Here is a 22,963-nt window from a genome sequence, read left to right on the forward strand (position 1 = left end):
GGGGCTGTCTCTCCAGCTTTAAGGAATTCACTTGTCTTAGTGTGCTGCAACAATACCATGGACATTCTTCTCTGTATCTGGAATAGACACATGCATTTTTCTAGACACATAGCTATCAACTACCCAGTTAGGCCAGCCCCTGCTATCTTTAATGCCACTAGAGTGTATCAAAACATGCTAGTACACTCTTACTATATTGTGTTTGGGAGCTGCACGTGTGAACTTGTCTCCTTTCACGTGGGTCCTCTAGATTGAACTCAGTGTCACTTCCGGCAGTGTGCATGCTTATCCTCTAACCCTCCCTCTCTAGCCCCGACTTTATACTCTCAATAGCTAGCAAAATACTTGACTCCACACTTGCCCAATATTCAGTGCTGTCAGGTTTCAATTTTTGCCAGCCAGGGAAGTGTGTAACTCTTGTAATTGTTGTTTTAATTTGCATTTCCCTGGTTATTTAAATACATCGAACACCATTGCCTTTGCTGGTTAGCTATATGGATTTCCTCCCAGTTACAGGGAATTGAAACCAGGGCTTCTGTATATAGAAGGCAGGTGTATACTCAGCTCAGCCATCTCTTCAGCCATGGATTTCTTTGGAAAATAACTTATTTAGAACTTTAACCATTCTGACCTACCTTTATCATAGATCTCTTTTCTCAGCCTATTGCTTGTCAAACCCTTAAAAAAAAAAAAGATGGGGTCTCACATAGCTTAGTTAGCCTTCAGCTTGCCATGAAGCTAATTATCTCTTTTGATTAACCCAAATTGTTTTAATGTTGCTGGGCCTCTTTTCCCCTGCATGATGTTTGTTTTGTTAAAAGTATGTGTATGGATGTTCTGCCTGCATATATGTATTCATGAAGAGGGCATTGGGTCCTCTGGAACTAGAGTTACAGAATGTTGTTAGCTGCCATATGGGTGCTAGGAACTGAATCCGGGTCTTAACTGCTCAGCCACCTCTCTAGCCTCCTGTGTTCTAAGTTTTCCCTTACCAGGTTATGAACCACACCACCTGGGGAATCTGGCTGTTCTTGCACCTGAACGGCAATCCTAATTAGTCTTACTAAATAAAACTCGGAGTCAGATATCAAGGGTGAAAGCTGAAAGATCAGAGAAGCAGAGCAGCCAGCAACCTGAAACATCTTATCTCTACAACTCCTTAGACTGAATGGGCCAGATCCTGTCTCCATCTCCCCAGTGCTGGGATTAAAGGCGTGTATCACCACGGCCTGGCCTCTATGGTTAGCTAGTGGCTAGCTCCGCCCTCTGATCTCCAGGCGAGCTGTCTGTCGGAACACGAAGTATCACACACCATGCACCACTTGCTGTCTTCTTTCTTTTCTCTCTCTTGTGTCATGTGTGTCTTATACAGTACTGCAGATGAGGAGCCTGCACCTAGAAATCTGTGCATGCCCCTGTCTCCTTGATCTGTCCAGCGGCAGATAGTTAGAGGGTTCAATTTCATGTCAGATTATAACAGAGAATTCAATTTGGTATGTAATGAGCTGGCAGGGCTGATTCTGGTTCTGCCTTATAGATATGGTAATTTATCCTCTCAGCCTTGGTTTCATTCCTCACCTGTAAAAAGGGAGAATTCTCTCAGCTCTGGTGGAGGTAAAGGTTAGAAATGATGTGACAGTTGTAGTTGTAGAATACAATGTGCACACTTGCCCTGTGAAGTAAAGGATGCCATTCTTTGTCCTATCCAAAGAGAGCGAACATCCTGCTAGCACCAGAGCCCTGGCTACCCTTGGCCCACTGGTAGGCTTACAGTTTCTTTTTACCTCTGTCTTGTCTTCCATCTTCCATCCACTAATCTTTCAGATGTTAGTGTTTTCTAAATCCATTACTGTATGGAAGTGCAGTGCTGGCAGTTTGGGACCTCTAAGATAGGGGCTTTACCTGGTGTAATGGGCTGGAGAGATGGCTCAGTGATTGAGCACCTGTTGCCCTCAGAGGACTCTGTTCTGTTCCCAGCGCCACACTTTGTAGCTCACATCCGCCTATAACTCCAGCTCCAGGAGATCCCATGACTTCTTCCTGCTTCCTCTGGTACCTGAATGCCTGAGTGCATTACGTATATGCAGACAGATTTCCACAGGCACATAAATAAGTGAAACAGCACCAGTAAAGGGAATGCTTGTGTCTGGTGTACGTGTGGGTACCAGTGCTTTTACCTGCTGAGCCATCTCACACTGGCCTCCAAAGGACATTTTACCAGACCAATAAATTAAGTATTTTCATTAAGTATTAAAACTAACTCTGACAATTACATTCTAACAGGGAATCCATCTCGAAGATCCAAGTCTATGCCTCCTCGTGATTTAGGCAGCTCGGATAAAGGACAAGTAAATCTTTTTTTATTATTGTTAAATATGTGAATGTATCTTATTTAGGATTGAAATGGATTTGTTGAGTTTCTAAGTCAGGTATAAAGGAGGGGTTTTATTTAACACTGTAAATGTTATACAACAACAAACACTGGACATAGAATCATGTAATTTTAGAATCTGGCTTTTAATTTAGTAGGTACAGTTGTAACTGCTTAAAATATCTTGTCTTCTAGGCTGCCTTGCCCAGAGAGCCTCGTGAACCAGTGAACTTCCCAGATCTTGAATATAAAAAAAAAGAGGAAAAAGAGGAAGAAATTCAGGGAGAAATCAATCATCCTGATGGAAAGGTAAAACATATTCATTTAAAATAATGAATGTGTTGGTGCTGGACAGATGGCCCAGTGGTTAAGAACACTGGCTCTCTTCCAGAGAACCACAGGCTCAGTTCCCAGCACCCACATGGCAGCTCACAACTGTCTGTAACTACAGTTCCAGGGGATCTGATACCATCACACAGACATGCAGGCAAAACATTGATCAATTCTCATAAAAATAAATCATTAAAAAAAAGAATATGGTACAATACAAATAGCCATGCATTAAATAAAGAGTCAATACTCTGAAAAGAGAGCCACTTAACAGGAACCTGTTTTGAGAACTGCATTGTCACAGATTATATTATCATAGGAACCTCTTAGAATGTGCTTACACAGACCTAAATGAGATCATCTACCTCACTCAGGCCTGGGGCATGCCATCATCTACCTCACTCAGGCCTGGGGCATGCCATGTCTATGTATGACTGTATATGTGTGAGCACAGGTATTATATGGTAGAGCTATTGTTCTGAGGGCCTAGGTGAACAAAGTGATACAATAATGAGCAGAAGCACCATATGGTGTTCGTGTAAACTCTTTTATGTAAGGAGTATGCTCTAAAGTAAGAGCATAGTGCAGAAAGCACATAAACCAGCACATAACTGTTTTCTGTTACTAAGTATTGTGAGCTTTACTTGGTTGTGTGTCGTACTTTTCTGTAACTGTCAGCACAGGCTTACACCATCACCACAAACATAAGTCACATGATGCCGAGTTGCATGATGATGGCTAGGGTGCAGGGGATAAGGATTTTTCTGTTTCACTATACTAATAGGGGAGAACATTATGCATGTAACCCACCAGTGACTGTAGATTCGAGATCCTAATTATTCTTAATCAATAAAAACCTGGAGTCAGATATTGAGGGTGAAAGCTGGAAGATCAGACAAGCAGAGCAGCAGCCACCAGAGACTTCTTACCTCTAGGAAATGTCAGATCGAATAGGGCACCCTGTCTTTATGAATTCTCAGACTGAATGGGGGCGATCCTGTCTCTACCCGAGTTATTCCTGTCTTCACCTCACTAGTGCTGCGATTAAAGGTGCGAGCCTCCCACATGTGCTGGGATTAAAGGTGTGAGCCACCACTGCCCAGCTGTGTTTCTTTTTTAGACTGTCTCGATATCATGTAGCCCAGGGTGGCCTTGAACTCCCTGATCTTCCTGCTTCTTCCTCCCTGGGATTAAAGGTGTGTGCCACCACTGCCTGGCCTCTATGGTTAACTAGTGGCTAGCTCTGTCCTCTGATCTCCAGGCAAACTTTGTCAGAACACAAACAAAATATCATACAACAGACTCTTCTGGTATGTGACTAGAGTTGGTCTTGAAAGCTGTGGATGGTGCTTAGCTTCAGGACTGTGGGGCGTGAACATTTAGTGATATTCCAAAGGAGGAATCTCGTTCCTTTATCTTCATTCTTACATCACACAGAGGTAAAAGGTCTCCTGGATTTTCTCTTCTCTGGTCTTTGTAATACTGTTCTGGAGCCAGACCTGTTACCAGCCTGCATAACTTTGTTCTTGGCCTTATAGTTGTTTGTGTGGGCATGTGTGTGTCACAGAACAAATGGAGTCAGAGTACAACTTCCAGGAGTTGTTATTCTCCTCCCAACATATGGGTCCTGGGGATTGAACTAAGTTTCTTTGGCTTGGCAGCAAGTGCCTTTACACTGTAAGCATCTCTTTGGTTCATGTCTTGGCCTTACAAATGTTACTAAGTGGAAAAAGTGGGTATGCTGATCAAAAGGAGTGAGAAGGGACATAAATGATGTTTGTTCTGGAGAGGTGACCAAGGGACATATCTGTTTTATATGCCCTAATCTTGTTCATTTTTAAATGAAATGATAAGGCCAAAGTTCAGGCTAGTCTTGAGGACTGAGGAGGGTAGTCAAGGGAAGTAGCTATATTTTCAGTCTCCTCTAGGGTACCAAGTTGATGAGAGGTTTTGTTTTAGATGGGTTCTGTTAATATAAATGGCATATGAACAGCAACAACAAACTCAGAAAAGCATAACCCCTTATGAAATAAAGGTGTTCTCTACTTTTGATTTTAGAAAATGTTTTACTTTTTATTATGAAGAATTTGGATGTGTGTCAACAGTCAGGGAATTCCTCATATCTCTGTTGCATGGTCTCAGGAGGAAATCTTACCTAGTGATAATCACCTTGTGTCTTTTTAGGTAGAAATGGTTTATAAAAATGGGTGCCGAGTTATACTGTTTCCCAATGGAACTCGGAAAGAAGTGAGTGCAGATGGGAAGAGCATCACCGTTACATTTTTTAATGGAGATGTGAAGCAGGTCATGCCAGATGAGAGAGTGGTACGTATGCTCAGGGTGCTGCTTCTAGCTGCATCATCTCAGGAGAAGGGGCGACTTGATTACATGTCTTTGCAGGTCTACTACTATGCTGCTGCCCAGACCACTCACACCACATACCCGGAAGGCCTTGAAGTCTTACATTTCTCAAGTGGACAAATAGGTACAAACTTACTTTGCCTACTCTGTTAAATTCTAACCTTCTTTTAAAAAATATATTGATAACAACCATTTTTAAAACAGAAAAGCATTTCCCAGATGGAAGAAAAGAAATCACATTTCCTGACCAAACCATTAAGAATTTATTTGCTGATGGTCAAGAAGAGAGCATCTTTCCAGATGGCACAATTGTCCGAGTGCAACGGTATGGTGCTGTTAAAACATCTGAAACATTTGGGGCTGGGGATCTGTCTCAGTAGAGAAGAGCACTTGCTGTTCAGTTGGGAAGATCTGCATGGGAACTTACCACCCTATGAAAGACATGGACACATGTTCCGGGAACCTTAGCGTTGGAGATGGGGGAGGGGAAAAGACAAATGGGTTCTGAAAGCTCATTAGTCAGCAAGCCTGGCCCAAATAGCAAGCTTCCAGTTTAGTGAGACCTTGTCTTAAGGGACTAAAGCAGAGTCCTCCTTTTTCTCTGCATGCAAGGGTGCATGCACCCTCTAGATACAAAATAAAATATACCAGTGACTGGAACTTTCAGTGAGTTGGATGAGAAGTGAACACAGACAGTTTGAGAACAGGTGAGACACATGCTTGCATTGTGCAGTTTAGAAGCAATGTGAGCTTACAGGACTTAGAGGGAGTCTGCACAGAACTCAGGAGAGGAAGAGAGAGGTAGTAATTTGTTTAGAAGTGTAGTGAACCCTGAAAACAGAATGAGACACAGAAGGAAAGCTGCCCTCAACTGTGCAGTTGACACAGCCACTGAACCATGTTTAGCCTTTCCTATCTTGCTTGTATTTTTAATTTCTGAACCTCGCTGCCCATTCTGTTACAGTTTACTCTCTTAACATATTTGATCCAAACCTTTCAAAGCCAACAGACTCTTCATTTGCCCTCTTGAATATTGTATTTCTGAAAGTTAGCTCTATGTGGTCCTTGACTGCCCAATAAACTTTTTTAAAGCAGAGTCTCTTGTAGCTTAGGCTGGCCTCAAACTCCTGATTTTCCTAACTCCACTTCCCACATGCTGAGATTATAGGTGTGCACTATAATCAACCTGATAAAATAGAGCTTCTTTTAAAATCACAGCCCAGGTGAAGCTCTGCCACATCCAATTTTGAGTTTTCCACTCTTGACTTAGGATGTAAAAACAGTTAACACACCAACCAATATGAAGCCTACAATACTAATGGGCCAAGAAAGCTAAAACTGACTCAGGTGGTACAGTGACTTCTTATAGTCATTGCAGTGGTCTCCCTTAGTGTAGAAATCTGATACACATGCAAATAAATAGTTTAAAAGAAATTAGAAATCTACTATACATTGAGTAACATTAGAACAAATTTAACCTTTTTTTTTTACTGATTTGAAATTTTGTAAGAAGTAGAAAAACAAAAAGTATTTACCTATGCATCTAGCTTCAACATAGATTAATTCATAGCCAGTCTTGTTTTCAGAGGCAAATCCCAGGTATTATATTAGTTAAGAGCAGTGGTTCTGAAAATGGAGTGTGCCATTGAATCATCTGGATGGTAAAATGCAGCTGTGCTGGGGCAGGGATCCAGGAGAAACATCCACTCTTAGAATGGATTTTTGTGTCTCACACATGCATGTGGCACAGGACTATTCTCCTGGCAACACCTGCCCATCTATGCTTCAAATTCCTGATTTCCAGGCTTCTATTGGTCATGGCACTTTGAACCTAAGCCTGGAAATTCATTGTGAATGTCTCATAAACATGCCCAACATGTCTTTGTGTTAATTTTTTCATGTTTTGACTGTTTTGTTGTTCAGAGTACTTAGGTGGCCTTCAATTTAGTGAAAAAAAGAGAAGCCATCCTAACCTTCCCCCAAGGAACCTGAAGAGCTAAATTTTAACACAATGACCAGCTTTGTGTTGGGCATGGTGGCATACCCAAACCTTTAATCCCAGCACTAAGGATGTAGGTGGATTGCAGGGCATTTGAGGACAGCCTGCTTTGCATAGTGAGCTGCAGACTAAGTAGGGCTACATAAAGAGACTGTCCAAAAAAAAAGAAAATCTTTTTAGAGGCTGAACACATCTAAAATTAAAAAAGCTAAACACTTCATAGTAAAAATATAAACAAATTCATTAAGAGAAACTTTCATGGTCACATGTAAAGGCTAATTTGGTAGCTGGAACTAAAATGAAATACTGCAGACACACTGCAGACAGAACTTGTATTGGGAAGAGGACCAAGGAGTGTGTTTAGGAGAAGAAATAATTGCCAGAATCAAAAGGCCACTTTTAGCTTGCTTTCCTGTTGTGTGTTTCTTTCTTTACTCTCTCATAGTACTGAGGATTGAACAAAGGTCTCATGCACACCAGGCAAATATTTTTCCACTGAGCTACCTCCAGCTCTCTGTCCTATTTCAGGGCAGTGAGGCAGGCTTTTGCCTCTGTAGCCCAGGCTGGTCTTGAACTCCCAGTCCTCCTACCCTCAGCCTCCTGAGGGCTGGTATTACAGTCATGTACCCACCACTATGCCTAGTTCTGTTGATAGAGTTTTTAAGAAATATTCTGGTTTAAATTTTACAGTGATGGCAACAAAATCATAGAGTTTAATAATGGCCAAAGAGAGCTCCATACTGCCCAGTTCAAGAGACGAGAGTATCCAGATGGGACTGTTAAAACTGTCTATGCAAACGGTCATCAAGAGACAAAGTATACATCTGGCCGAGTTAGAGTGAAGGACAAAGATGGTAATGTTCTAATGGACACAGAATTGTAAAGATCTTCGTGGGATTAATCATGAACTAACACTAAGTGGTTTTTCTGTTCAGAGTACGTACGTTTCTTGTGTGTTCAGTTGTTTAATTTATAGTGTGTGTGTGTGTGTGTGTGTGTGTGTGTGTGTGTGTGTGTGTGTATGTGTCTAAATGTAAAAGATTATGTTTGATTTTTAAAATTAAAGTTTTACCACACAGTTTCTTCCATCTTACATTCTTTGAAACAAAAGCAGCTCCTCTAGCATATGTGTCTTTCTACAATTAGGAAGAGAAATCATTATTACTTTGTTATAAACTGTACTTTTTTTTTTTAACATCTTTGCTTTTTTGTTCTTGTGTTTTGGAGTCTGGGCCCCACTGTGTAGCCTTGGCTAGCCTGGAACTCGCTCTGTAGGTCAGGCTAGCATTGAATTCATAGAGATCCACCTGCCTCTGTGTCCCCAGTGCTGGGATTAAAGCTGTGTGCCACCACACATGGCTTGTGCAGGTTTTTACAGTAAGAAGTAAAAGAAGTGTATTAGATACTTGTTCCACAGGCACATCAGCCACAGGATGTGGACTTCCCAGAAAGTGTGTGTCAGAATATCACGCAGCCAATACTAAAATGAAAACTGTCGTTTACTACAAAGACTCATGAACTGAGATGAACACAAACAGGCCGAAACATATTACAAGTCGTAAAGAGTCTTAGGAGAAAGCAGTTACAGCCAAGGTGCTGCATAACTTGTCAAGAACAGAAGTAGCTGGTGTGAACACATCACAGCCTTCATGTTGTTGCCCGAGAGGTGGTAGGCAGCACAAGCAAGCTATACTCCAAGAAAGGGCAAATTTATAAAGGACGATATATTGACCATTACTCATTAAAAAATTCAGTTCCAGGTGATTTAAGAACTGAATGTGGCTAGCCAGGAAGCGGTGGCACACACCTTTAATCCCAGCATTTGGGAAGCAGAGCCAGGCAGATCTCTGTGAGTTGGAGGCCAGCCTGGTCTACAAAGCCAGTTCCAGGGCAGCCAGGGCTGTTAACACAGAGAAACCCTGTCTTGAAAAACCAGAAATAAAGAAAAGGAAAAGAAAAAAACAGAATGGGAAAAACAATAACAAAAATATATATATATATATATTACTTTAGGCTGTGGAAGAATTTTTAAGTAAGACATAAACTTCAAAGGAAAAGGTGTCAACTGCCATCTTCAGGAATGTGTAACTACTTTTTCAAAAGTAACCCCCTGACCCAGCAAATCCCACTACTGTGCAAATATAGGGGAAACCTCTCACGTGTCAGGGCCTAGAGGAGACTGCAACTGAGAAGAACAGCAAAGCCAGTAGCCACCTGAGCACCTAACAGTAAGCCCATGACTCAGATGGGCAGTGAGGTTAGTGTGGTAGAGGTGCCACCAACACAGCAGAGCCACAGTGGGAATGGTACCTGGGTTTCACAGTGCTCACTCCTACAGACTCACGCAGCTCAATCACAAAGACGTATGTAACTATAGCTCAGGCACACTCACCTCTGTAAGGGAGTTGGGGCTGATGGGGTGAGACAGTGCAGGACCATCAACAGTTCTGATATTTCCTAAGTAAAACCTTAATTAATAACATGAACTAAAATTTCTATGTGCCTAAATTTTATTTTGAAATTATAGTAAAAACAAAAATGTTTCAAAGAAAACATTCTTTAACAATTTAACAAGTAAGACTAAAGGAGGAAAAATGATGCCACTGCAGAGCAAGTTAAAGTCAAACCTGAAATGGCACAAATCTAACTGAAAACTTTCTTCTGGGCAGCTACAGGTGCTCTTGCACACCTGAAAAACAGAAAACGTTCCTGTAAGACTTGCCTTTATGCTTTATTCAAGTCTAGCTGAACCACTGGCTAGCTGGCTGGGTCCCCCAGTAGTTCTGTATGCCTGCTACTTGGTGATGAGCATAAGTTACTTGTGGTGCCTACTGTCCTGTTTGACTTGCCCCATTCCCATCAGTACTAGGGCAGCCATGACAGCCATTCCCGACCACGTTTACAAATACAAGGGGTCATTCATAATGGTGTTCAAGAGGCAGAAAGGCCTAGAGTGACAAAATCTGGAGAAGAGTTCTTGTAGAACGTCATCTTTTGAGAAATTAGAATATCTGAGATGCTTTCATAAGCAATTTAGCATTTAATCTCTGCCATAGCGGTCATGTGTAGACACACATATGCTGACTAAATAGGTGACCAAGTATGCACACTTACATCATTCATCTTTATCTGCAAGCCCCATTTCTACCAAGGACATATGAACTGGGTATTGTTCATCTTCATATAATGTCACTATTTGTTCTGGTGCTTGGGCCTAAAATTAAAAGATAGAGTTATCAGCTGGGCAATGGTGGCACACACTTTTAATTTCAGCACTTGGGAGGCAGAGGCAGGGGGATCTCTGAGTTTGAGGGCAGCCTGGTCTACAGAGAGAGTTCCAGGACAGCCAAGGGTACACAGAGAAAATCTGTCTCAAAAACAAGCAAACAATAACAATAACAAAATTCAGCCATCAAAAAAGTACACCTGTAATCCTAACACTCAGAAGGCAGAAGCAGGAAGATCACAAAAAACCAATACCAGCAAATAAAACACAATACTGTCTTGGCTGCCCTTGCCCTCCTCCATGGCTTTGACTAGGGAGAAAGGCACCTAAGACTAATTTATACTCTACCTTTAGAGGGCATCTTTGATAGTTTCCTGCTAAATCCCTATTCTTTCCACTTTCCTCCTCTATTAAAGCTAATGAAACCTCAAGTCTCTCCTGCCTAGATAGAATCAATGGTCTTTCATAACATTGTATCTGTTAAAGTACCTTTACATTTGATACACCATACACTATATCTGCATAAACTAAAATTTGGCTGTTAGTCATAGAGGTGAAGAAATCAGTATTTGTAGTAAGTACTTAGCTTGTCTATATTTTCACTGCCTTCTTGAGAAACACCCTGTCTAGACTATGTACAGCAAGCATGATATATAACAGGAGTTTTCCAAAAGCATTTTCTAGTAATAGCTTTGTCTCATCATGAACTCATTCTTGTGGAAGGCAGTGTGCATGATTCTTCGTCCTAGGACCTGGCAGAGAACACGAAGGAGGGAAGCAGGTGGACCTGAACCAGTCATAAAGACCAAGGGTAACCCAAAAGGTACCTTCTACATCACCATCCCAGCTCAGGGCTGTGTCAAGAAGGTCTGGGAGTCCTGGGTTCTATAATATTAAGCCAGAACCCAGAAATAGGTTTTTTTTTTTTTTTTGTGTGTGTGTGTGTATAAAAACTTTCCAGTTCTAGAATACTATGCAAAACAACTTCTTGCTTGCCTGTTGGATATTAACAAGGTTGCTGCTTGCCTGTGGGATACTACTATGTAGTATGCTAAGCTTAAAAAGAAAGGTCTGGCCGGGCGGTGGTGGCGCATGCCTTTAATCCCAGCACTCGGGAGGCAGAGCCAGGCGGATCTTTGTGAGTTCGAGGCCAGCCTGGTCTACAGAGGGAGATCCAGGAAAGGCACAAAGCTACACAGAGAAACCCTGTCTCGAAAAACCAAAAAAGAAAAAAAAAGAAAAAAAAAAAAAAAAAAAGAAAGGTCTGCTACTTTAGATACCATCTGGAGATTTTTTTTGTTGTTTTTTTTTTTAATCTTTTAAACTAATCTATCTTTATGTGTATGAGTACTTTGGCATCATGTATCTAAGTTCACAGTGTGTATACAGTTTCACCAAGCTTAGAAGAGGGCATCTGACAGGAACAGGGGTAGTTGTGAGCCATTGGGAACCAAACCTGAGTCCCTCTGCAAGAGCAGCAAGTGTGTGCTCCTAACCGGAGCCACGTCTCCAGCCCCCTAACCTCGAGTTTTGATACAGGTCTAGACACCTTACAGTTCCAGCCCCTCTGACCATAGCTCTCCTCAGCTTTCAGGATGCAGCTTGTCTGTCACTTTCTGGGCACACTTTCTTAGTGAGTTACTTGAGTGCCTACTAAAAAGTTTCTTAAACACCTTTCCAGGTCTCTTCAGATGAAATAATCATTTCTTACATTTCTCCCCAGCCTACAAAGTTACCTATACTTCTACTGTACTTTGATCCTACCTCTGATTAATGCTATGCATGTCTGTTTTACATTAACTTGAAAGTTCTTTGATTATAGGATATGCATCTTTATTATTTTATATTAATCATTATGTATCACTTTAGGATAATACAGTTTGTTAAAACTAACTTTTTTCTTTGGTAGGTGTGACAGGGCCCAGGGTGATGACCTTGAACTTCTGACCCACCTGCTTGCATAGCCTGAATGGTGGATTACAGGTGTACATCACCACACTTGTTTTACCAGGGTTCTGTGCATGTGAGGCAAGTGCTCCACTGAGTTCCATCCCAAGCCCCCAATAAAAACATTTAACTAGCCTTAAGACTTAACTTCTATAGTCTATGTAGCTTTATATGCTTTAACTATTATTTTTAAGCAGAAACAAAACTTTACAAAGTTAGTAGGTCTTATGGAAATAGCTTTAAAATAATTTAGCTACTTAAAATAGGTAATTACCACAGAGGAAGCATAAAGTTGTTTTCCTTGGAGACAGTCTATCATAGTCCATAATGCTTCCATGCTCCACTTGGGACAGTATGGTATTCTTGCCTTTCCTGAGTCGCTTAAGGGTGGTTTAAACCCTGCCAAGAGAACCTTTATGGCTTGGGCTGGATACTGCATAAGCTGAACAGGAATCTGACGTAGTCTGTTAGAAAAGAGATTGATAAAATGATCACAATGCCACAATTCAAATCTCATATTTTAAACTATATCGCGCTCAGTAGGAAACAAGAGAAAAGTTTTATGACACTGGAATTTGCAAAGATGACCCCAGGAGCAGTCAAGAAAAGTCAGAAAAACCGAAGCCCGTAGGCACTGTTAGTGATGTAAAATGGTACTGTTGCTATGGAGAATCGTAGATGGAAGTTCCTTACAAAGTAAAATAGAGTATGTGGTCCAGCAGTCCATCTCTGGTATATATTCCAAATTGAAAGCAGAGTCTCAACAAGGTACCTATATACTCATGTTCATTACAGCCTTGTCACAATAAACAGGAAGAGGTAAAAGCAGCCAGTGTCACCCCATGAAGGATGTCTAAAGTTGAGACAGAGACACACACAGCAGCCTTCAGAAGCAAACTGTGGCATATGCCACATGATGAACCTTGAAGAATAGAACCAGAAGGGACAGAAAGGAGCTTATTGGGTGGGCTGAGGGTGAAATGGAGCATGACTATTTAATGGGCAGAATTTCTATGTAGATTGATTTACCTCTGCTTTCAATTTGGAATATATACCAGAGATGGATTGCTGGACCACATACTCTATTTTACTTTGTAAGGAACTTCCATATATGATTCTCCATAGCAACAGTACCATTTCCAAATGTTTTGGAAATGCAAAGTGTAAAGTTGAACAATATTGTGGATGTATTTAGAAGTCAATTAATTGTACATCTAAAATACTAAGATGGTAAATTTTATACCTGTCTTATCAAAATAAAAATCTACATTAAAAATTCCAAATTTGGGGCTGGAGTGATGACTTAGTGGTCAAAAGCATATAATGCTCTTGCAGAGGACCCAATTTGGAGTCCCAGCACCCATGTCTGGTGGCTTACAACTACCTGTAAGTCCAGCTCCAGGAGGATCTGATACCTGTGGCCTCTTCTGATACCTATATTAATTTACATAAATCCATATACATACACACAATTAAAAATAACAAAATGGATATATTTTAAAAATTCTCAATCTGGGCTGGTGACATGGCTCAGCAGGTGGGGGCTTGCTGCTGAGGAGCCTGAGACCTGAGTTCAGTTCCAGGATCCCATGTGGTGAGGGAGAGAAGTAACTCCTGTAGGTTTTCTTCTGACCTCAACATATGCACTGTGGCATGTGTGTGCACACACATAAACACAACCCATAAAATAAATGTAAAATTAATGAATGCATCAGTTTGAATGCATTAGTGCAAAACCTAGTCACCAATAAAGTAAGTGTTGCATTAAGGAAAAGAAAAGCACTTTCCCTTGGAGAACTTTAACCAAGAATGAGCCCAGATTGAATCCTCTACTCCATGTACTTCATGTCTCTGTCCTCTGTCTGTTGTATGTGCCTGCCTGAATGCTGTCTTATGAATCTGTCTGTCCCTGTGTCTCTGTGTATCCTTAACAAAGGTGTGCTCCCTCTTTTACTGAACAGCACAGAAAGCATCACATGGGAATGAAATGAGGGATGCCTTACAGAAATTAACAGAATTTTGTCAAGGATCAAACCTTACTGACTCCAACCCATCCCAACTGGCACAAATAATAAACAAACACTATAAAGCAACATCTGTATGTTGCTTTCAACATATATGATAGATGTTCATTTTTATAAGGTTGATTTTCAACCTATTTTTTGTTTCAACAAATGATTTCTCATAGCACACATACATTGTTTTCTGAGTCGGAGGCATGGAAGAGTACACAATTTAAAGCTCTGCATTAGCTTAGGTTGTAAAAGTTGATTACCTGGGAAACCCAACGCAAGTAAGGTTGGTTTTTTTGTTGTCTCTCTCCGATTTTCAAGACAGGGTTTCTCTGTGTAGTCCTGACTGTCCTGGGACTCACTCTGTAGACCAGGCTGGCCTGGAACTCAGAGATCTGCCTGCCTCTACTAGGATCAAAGGTGTGCACCACCACCACCCAGCTATTTTGTCTCTTTAAGGCAGGTTAAACATGCAGTTTGAGTATACAGTTGCATAGCAGTCTCAAGTCTTAACAACCTCATAATGTGTATCATAATTCTGGCTGTGAGGTCCAGCAAGAGTTCCAGGCTCTTAGAATCAAGAGGTATTTTCATAATAATGTATTGCCAGAATGAAGAAATTCCTAATTTATTTATTTATTTATTTATTTTAAAGATTTTATTTATTTATTGTGTATACAGTGTTCTGCTTGCATGTATGTCTGCAGGCCAGAAGAGGGTACCAGATCTCATTACAGATGGTTGTGAGCCACCATGTGGTTGCTGGGAATTGAACTCATGACCTCTGGAAGAGCAGTCAGTGCTCTTAACCTCTGAGCCATCTCTCCAGCCCAAAATTCCTAATTTATAAACAACTTTAAAATAACTTTTTTTGTTTAAAAACCAAGACTCCTTATTTAGGCCTGGGAGACAGCTCAATGAGTAAAGTGCTTGCCATGGAAGTGTGAGGACCAGAGTTTGGGTCCCCAGCACTCATGTAAACAGCTGAGCCTGTGACCCCAGAACCGATCCTGGGGGCCTGCTGGCCAGCCAATCGAGTTGAAATGGAGAGTAAGCTCAGTTAGAGACCCTGTCTCATAAAGCAAGGTGGAGAGCAACAGAAGATACCAATATTGACCTTTGACCTCTGCATAGGCACACACATCCCCACAGAAATATATACCCCATGTACATAAATATGCTTTAAAAAGCATTTTATTCAAATTTTTCTTCCCCTTTACCTGTTTATTGTGAGCTTCTCTGTGGACCCATAATCAACAAATAGTACTAGGACAGATAAAGGATTAAATTCTTTAATGGAAACAATCTTTGCTCTATACCACAAACCATCAGCATATTCTGCGAGGCAAGGCATTTCTGGAAAGGCAGAAAAAAGGGAACAAATCATAAAACTGATTTTCTTCCAAAAACTGTAATACAAAAAGTACAAGGAAATAAATGTATAACATATGGTCACCACACAGAACTGAAGACTGAGTGTCTAGCCTTGTGATGGCTTCTTCTTTTCTGCCTACATTTATCAACTTTTCTCATGAATGTCTAAGGATTATATTCTGAAGAAAGGCTCTGGCCCATCCTCAGAGTTCCTGTTCCATTTCCAACAGATAAGGTCACATTGCCAAGGGTGTGCTGGGCATGGGGCTCATTGGAAGAGCACTTGCTCAGCATGGGCAAAGCCCTAGCCCCAACTAGGACTTCCCTGGAGGTATGAATGAGGAAGGATTTTTCCTTCTGGACTGGAAGTCTGTGTACACACAAACCCCACCTGATGAGTTTCCTCTTACACTCATTGGTAACTATGAGACCAAGTGCACAGTGCCCTTCCAATCACTGCTGTGCACCTGAGTGGTATTGCTTCTGTCACAGGGTGAGGAGGGTGATGCTGCTTCAGGCTGGGAGAGTTAAGAGAAGACCTCCAATAAGGGGAAAGCTGAGCAAGAGACTTTAACTATGATAGACAGTCTGAGGGAAGGACATTACAAGCAAAAGGAACTGTAAGAAGTTACCAGCCAAACTAAGTTATGGCCTATCAGGAGATTAAAGTTAAATCAGTCAAGAAGTTAAACTGATATAATTTTTCCTTTGCTTAAACATATTCTTATATGCAACAGACCAAGAATAAAAACAGCTTTATGCCCCACATGGAAAAATGTGCCGACACTCTTGGTATTCAGGGACTGTTAATGGCAAGTGGGTAAATTTTCCTCAGAAGAGAATCATGGATATTTAATAAAGATGTGAAGAACAGACTGGAAAGAAAAATAGAAGAATTTTAACTTATCCTGATAAATCATCACAGCCTGAGCACCTACCTCAAAAGCTGTCAGTTTAGGCAGGTGATTTGTACTTAATGTCATTACCACTGTAGTCTGAAAGTCAACTTTCACAATTAGTGCTAGTGGTAAAGCCTCAAACTTAAAAAAAAAAAAAATCATTCTTATACCCTTAATTTCCAGCTCATCCGACTCTGCAGAGTGAAACTGTCCCCACAGGAGTGATACGTTACTTATCTGACTTGGGTCACCTTACTAATCTAGAAAACGGGTGTCTTTAGAATTTAGAAATCCTACACGTGAAGTTGAGGAGAGGAAATGCCAGTTAACATTGTAAATGATCCACCGAGCTAGCGCCCTGGCCCATTGGATAAAAGGCAATCTCAAATCTCACCAAGATCCTGGGCACTTAGCATGAGCATACCTGAGCTAAAGTCTGTCAGGGGAGGGAAGGTCTCCACATTCTTGTTAAATCTCTGCAGTGCTTCTTCCAGGTTCTCTGATTCAGATTCCCAACTGATTCCACTGTCATCTGTGTCACCATGATGGTTAAACTGAGCACAGCTTTCCACAGAGTCAAGGCAAATATATACCTACAAGGGAGCAGCAGGAGAGAAGGAAAAACAGCCTTGCAAATTCTGTCATTTCTGAGTTCACTTACAGGTGGCCTCCAACCAGGGCCCAGTGGCCCCTGCCTCCTGTTCCGTGGCCCTGTGGAGTGCCCTCTGTGTCCCACCACACTGATCTTGTAGCCAAGAGACTATACTGAAGTAGGAGTGTGGTTGTGAAGACTGGTTGTAGAGACGGATGTGTTCCAGGAAGTATGAAGTGGTGCTTGTAGCAGTCCCCTGAAAGGGCCCCAAAGCCAGCAGTGAGCCTTCTGGACATGTCCTATCAATAGTTACTTGTTCTGAGACAGGGTGTCATGTAGCTGATACTGGCCTCAAACCACTAACTAGCTGCTTCTACCCCCTGAGTTTGAATTACAGACATGTGTCACCACACTTGGCAATGTGACTCTTTAGAAGTAGATTTTATAGTCCCCATCAGTATCTTCACTGCAACACAATGAGATCTTGAGCTAGACTTAATTAAGCATCTATCTGGTTTTTGACCATCATGTGCATTTTTTAATTAAAAATTATTTTACATGTATTTCTATTGTGGGGGAGGCACATGGGTAACAGAGCAGGTGTGTGGAAGACAGAGGACAACTTGTGAGTCAGTTTTCTTCTTCCACCATGTGGATTCTGGGGTCTAGGGATTGAACTCAGACTATTAGGCTTGGTGGCAAGCACTTGTATGCACGGAGTCATCTTGCCAGCCCCCATATATATTGTTTCAAGCTGCTAAGTTTGGAATAATTTGTCATCTAGCAATAAATAACACAAAATTATATAACCCAATGGTAGTTATACAAAATGTGAAATTAGGCAGCAAACCCTTCCCTTGCCTGGTTTACTTTGTGAAGGCAAGGGGCTGCCAATGCTACTTGCCATTTTTTCCTCACCTTCTTGTCAGTCAGGAACATCAACTCAATTTTCTTTAGTGCATTTATTTAATCAACAGTTACCAACTGACTATTCTACATATTCTTCAAGGTTCTGAGGCTATAATGGAGAAGAGATTATACCACCATTCTCGTGGACTTACCTTCTAGAGAGGAAGACAGCCAAACATAGTGAATAGACAGTGTGGGAAATGTCTTTAGTTCAGAAAACCGAGCAGGGAAAAGAGCATTAAAGTTCAGTGCAGGAAGAGATACAAGGGTGAGATGCTCAATATTTCACAGAGGGGGAAAGATCCACCTTAAAAACATAAATAATCAGGCAAGTAGGATATGCTCAATTGGGCTACACATTTGGGGCTGGAGAGATGGCTCAGTGGTTAAGAGCACTGAGGGCTGTTCTTCCAGAGGACCTGGGTTCGATCCCAACACCCATGTGTTGGTTCATATTCATCTGTCACTCCAGTTACAAAGAATCTGCAACAACCTCTTTTGACCTCTGAAGCACGACTCCCATATATGTATAATAAATTAAAAATAAATACACTTTAAAAATAATCTGGGGTTGGGGTTGGAGAGATCGCTCAGTAGTTTAGAGCAGCTGTTGCTTTTGCAGAGGACCTGGGTTTGATTCCCTCCACCTACAAAACAATGACTCAAAACCATCTAACTCGAATTCCAGGGGACCTGATGGACTTCTTCTGATTTCCACAGGCAGGAGGAATGCATGTGGTGCATATACATAGATGCAGGCAAAATCCATAACATTAAATAAATCTAAATTTAAAAAATCTAAACAATCCACATAAATATATGTAAATAAAGGAACACAACCCTAGGAAATCAGTAGGTGCTTAAGAAACACCAGGTGTCTGAAGGTCACCAAATATCTGAAGAGCTGACAGAATGGAGCTAAGTAGAGGTCATCTATCCCACCGTTTACAGCTCAGAAGATGGAGAAAGGACAGATGTGAGCACTGTCTCGCAGCCTGACACGTACTTCATCAGGTGAGATGATATGCTTCACTTGCACAGCATACAGCTCCTCTGGTGGAGGTAGAAATGAAGACAGATACGGGGGTAAAATGGGAGCCTCCATTTCAGGCAAAAGCAATTCCTAAAACATCATAAAAAATTAAATTTCAGAATGGCAATCATGAAAATTAACACAAAACTTCATTATGGTGCTAACTTATTTTAATTACCAGAAACCAAGCTTTCCTATGTACTGAACACCACAGAAAAGGTTTTCAAGCAGCAAGAACAAAGTGGGGTGACTCATCGTCTTCAGCATTCTTTCATTCCTCAGGTTTTTTGTTTTGTTTTGTTTTGTTTTGGTTTTTTCGAGACAGGGTCTCTCTGTGTAGTTTTGGAGCCTGTCCTGGATCTCGCTCTGTAGACCAGGCTGGGCTCGAACTCACAGAAATCCGCCTGGCTCTGCCTCCTGAGTGCTGGGATTAAAGGCATGCACCACTGCCGCCCACTTATTGCTCAGTTTTAAAAAGGCTTTAAACAAACAACAGTATGCATGTCTACTGATGTAGATCCACAGTGGAGACACAGAAGATTGTTGGCATGTGCTCACAATAACTGCACTAAAGAGTGGTATTGGGGTGCTGCGGCAGAGTGGGTGACACTCCCCACACATACACCTTTTTTTGGGAGACAGGTCTCACTGTGTACCCCAGGCTGGCCTGGAACTCTAGGAGATCAGCCTGCCTCTACCTCCCAAGTGCGGGATTAAAGGCGTGTGCATCCATGGTGGGGGGGGGGGCGGGCGCTAGTCTGCTATTCTATAGCATTCATTTACATGCAGTTACTTTGCAAGGAAACTAAAATAACAGACAAAATGCTCACAAGAGGTAAATTAGTCACTGAGAAGGTAAGAAGTTCCTAAGTTTCCTATGAAGTACAAGGAAAAACAAACACATAGGATTCTCAAGAGGATCATGGGAGTCAGCAGTTAAGGAGTACATATACACGGTATGGGTGCAGGTTTTCTGCAAAGACCAGCAATATCTTTCTCTTTAGGAATGCAGTAACATAAATAAAATAAAAAAGCCATCACATTCAAATTTGTAGGTTACTTCATTACTATTTAATATTGTGTCTGAAATACAGTATGTACATGCCCCACCCCCAATAAATAAATGTAATGAAAAATGAAAAGTATTATTTTAAGAAGAAAGAAAAGATCAAGGAAAAAGCAAGGCTACAGGACCACATATTGTTTGACTTCACTGAACAGAAAGATCCACAGAGACAAGACAGAGTGGTGACCAAAGGCTGAGGATGGAAAGGATGGAGAACGCCTATGGTAGGTAGGTTTCTTTTTGGAGTGTTCTTGATTTAGTAGTGCAGGCTGCCAAACTCAGTAAGTATTAAAACCCAATGACTCATGTATTTGAAGACAGTGGATTTACAGTATGTAAACTGTAGCTCGATGAAATGGCTACATGAGAAAGAAAATTTTCCGGATTTTTTTCTTTTAATTTTTTTGTTTGTTTTGTTTTGTTTTTTGAGACAGGGTTTCTCTATGTAGCCCTCCCTGACTGTCCTGGAACACTTCTGTAGACCAGGCTGTCTTCAAACTCAAGAGATCCACTTGACTCTGCCTCCTGAGTGCTGGGATCAAAGGCGTGCCCCACCACTGCCTGGCTCTTCTTTTAATTTTAAAGTAATGTTTGTGGCTGGATACGGTGGCACATACCTTTAATCCCAGCACTAGGAAAGTTGAGACAGGAAGTGATATGGCTGGGCAGAGAAAGGAATATAAGGCAGGAGGAGACAGGAACTCAGGTCCTTTCAGGCTCTTGCAGGCTGAGGAGTTGGTGAGTTAAGAGGTGGCTTGCTCTGCTTCTCTGATCTTTCAACTTTCACCCTGATATCTGGCTCCGGGTTTTTATTATAATACCATTTAGGATTTGTGCAATACTCTGCCTCCTGAGTGCTGGGATCAAAGGCGTGCCCCACCACCACCGCTGCCGCCGCCGCCGCCGCCACCGGGCTCTTTTTATTTTAAAGTAATGCTTGTGGCTGGACACGGTAGCACACACCTTTAATACCAGCACTTGGAAGGCAGAGATAGGTGGATCTTAGTGAGTTTGAGGCCAGTTTGGTCTACACAGCTTCATAGTGAGACCCTGTCTCAATTTTTTTTTTCTCACTTTATTTTTGTGGGAGCCAGGTCTCTCCTCCCATTACTTGGCTCTGGGGATCAAACTCAGGTGTTAGCCTTGGCAGCAAGAGCCCTTGCCAATTGCCCTTGCCAGCTAAGCCAGCTTGTTGGCTATGTATTAGATGCTTTCTATTGCTGAAAGTTTCCAAAATATCTGGGTTGTAACTTACCTCAAATCTTATTTTCCAGTTTTCATCTTCATATTTTTTATTCTGACCTCTTGGTTTCTGAAATAATATAGTATCATTCACCAGTTAAAAACAACTTTTATTTTCTAACAAAATACTTCTTTAAGGCATTTTTTGTACTTTACAAAAACTAGATATATAAGTCATGTTGGCATTCACTTTGTAGACCAGGCTGGACTTAAACTCACAGAAATCTGCCTGCCTCTGCCACCCTAGTGCTGAGAAATAATTCAGCCACTAAAAGCAATTGCTCTTGTGGAAGACCTGGGTTCAATTCACTGTTGGGGACACAAAGGTCCTTGTACTCACAGAAAAAGCACTAAGAGAATTAGGAATGTTAATCATACAGGGGTGTCTCTCTTCAATGGAGGAGATAAAAACCAAATATCTGCATTGCATACAGAAACCTGAGAGTGGATTTTGTTAATGATCTGGTGGCCTTTTTGTTCTCTGTGGGGGCAGACCTTATCCACTTTTTGCTATAGAGGCAGATCTCACCCAAATTCCCCAGAAAGATTATCTCATACTCTTCCCTACCTAGACTGTTACCCATCCTTAGGGGAGATGTCACATGTACTTTATGACCTGCTGACCGCTATGCTATTGGTCAGAGGCCACACTAGACTTAAGCCTTTAAGCTATAGAACCCACCCGCATGGTCACATGTACTTTGTAAAAGAGTCTCTATGGAGTCACACCTTAAGCTTTATTGTGTACATGGAATTGGACTGATTGGACTGATTGTTGCCTGGAAACCTTTTCCCAGATTGAACTGTGTTTTAAATATGCTGACAATGAACCTGGCATTAGACTCCCCAAAGTCTGATCCAAGTTGATGAAGTCAATCTGCATTGGGTTTTCATTCTTATCTTTGTGCAGTTTGCTTCCCTGTCTGATACCTACAGAGACCCACCTCAGCTCACAAGCATCTTTAACCCCAGTTCCAGGGGATCTAGCACCCTCTTTTTGACATTAGTGGGGCACTAGGCATGCATGTGGTCGACATATATAGATGCAGGCAAAACATTAATACACAATAAACAAAAATTAAAAAAATAAAACTTTAAAAATCAAGATAAAAATCCCATTTTATTTTCAAAGTGAGGGTCTCATGTAGCCCAGCCTGACCTTGAGCTCATTATGTAGTTTAAGGAAGACCTTGATTTTCTAATAGCATTCCTGTTTCTACCTGAAAATGTTGGCCTGCTCCATCATGCCCAGCTAAAATTTGCACGCTGGCATTCAATATATCTTCTGGCACCCAAAACATTTTCAATTTCAGATCACCATATTTTGAGTGTTTGGATTAGGGACACTCATGTTGTAATATAAGGCTTCTAGATCAAGTCAAAAGACATTTTATGTGGGGATAGAGCCCTTTACCGGCATGAAATTTTCTACAATGCATCTCATGCTCAAATTCAACAACAGTAGCTAACATAAAGAAGCCTTACTAAGGTAGAAGATACAGAAACATTAGTAGAGTTTTAATGTAAATAAAAATGTTTTTCAGGATATATATATCATTGTACTTTTTTTTTTCAAAAAAGAATTGACAAATTCTCATTGTG

The 22,963-nt window shown here is 41.3% G+C and overlaps 2 protein-coding genes across 6 annotated transcripts in view; one reads left to right on the forward strand and one right to left on the reverse strand.

Annotated features, from left to right (window-relative positions):
• The window catches only part of Cenpj (centromere protein J), a 40,103-nt gene extending 31,961 nt beyond the window's left edge, over positions 1–8,142 (forward strand). For all 5 annotated transcript variants that reach the window (XM_052733127.1, XM_052733128.1, XM_052733130.1 and 2 more), the window contains 6 exons: positions 2,284–2,348; positions 2,567–2,680; positions 4,886–5,026; positions 5,102–5,186; positions 5,267–5,387; positions 7,752–8,142. In XM_052733127.1, the coding sequence (XP_052589087.1) occupies positions 2,284–2,348; positions 2,567–2,680; positions 4,886–5,026; positions 5,102–5,186; positions 5,267–5,387; positions 7,752–7,944 (719 nt within the window). In that variant the 3' untranslated portion in view covers positions 7,945–8,142. The remainder of the gene's footprint in view (positions 1–2,283; positions 2,349–2,566; positions 2,681–4,885; positions 5,027–5,101; positions 5,187–5,266; positions 5,388–7,751) is intronic.
• A 103-nt stretch (positions 8,143–8,245) lies between these two features.
• The window catches only part of Rnf17 (ring finger protein 17), a 123,806-nt gene continuing 109,088 nt past the window's right edge, over positions 8,246–22,963 (reverse strand). Inside the window, 6 exon segments of the mRNA XM_052733126.1 lie at positions 8,246–10,275; positions 12,509–12,698; positions 15,467–15,602; positions 16,944–17,112; positions 19,027–19,143; positions 21,375–21,431. Of these exon segments, the coding sequence (XP_052589086.1) occupies positions 10,177–10,275; positions 12,509–12,698; positions 15,467–15,602; positions 16,944–17,112; positions 19,027–19,143; positions 21,375–21,431 (768 nt within the window). The 3' untranslated portion in view covers positions 8,246–10,176.

Source organism: Peromyscus californicus, unplaced genomic scaffold (assembly GCF_007827085.1).
Source record: "Peromyscus californicus insignis strain IS unplaced genomic scaffold, ASM782708v3 Scaffold_12__1_contigs__length_115047231, whole genome shotgun sequence".
Classification (NCBI taxonomy): Eukaryota; Metazoa; Chordata; class Mammalia; order Rodentia; family Cricetidae; genus Peromyscus; species Peromyscus californicus.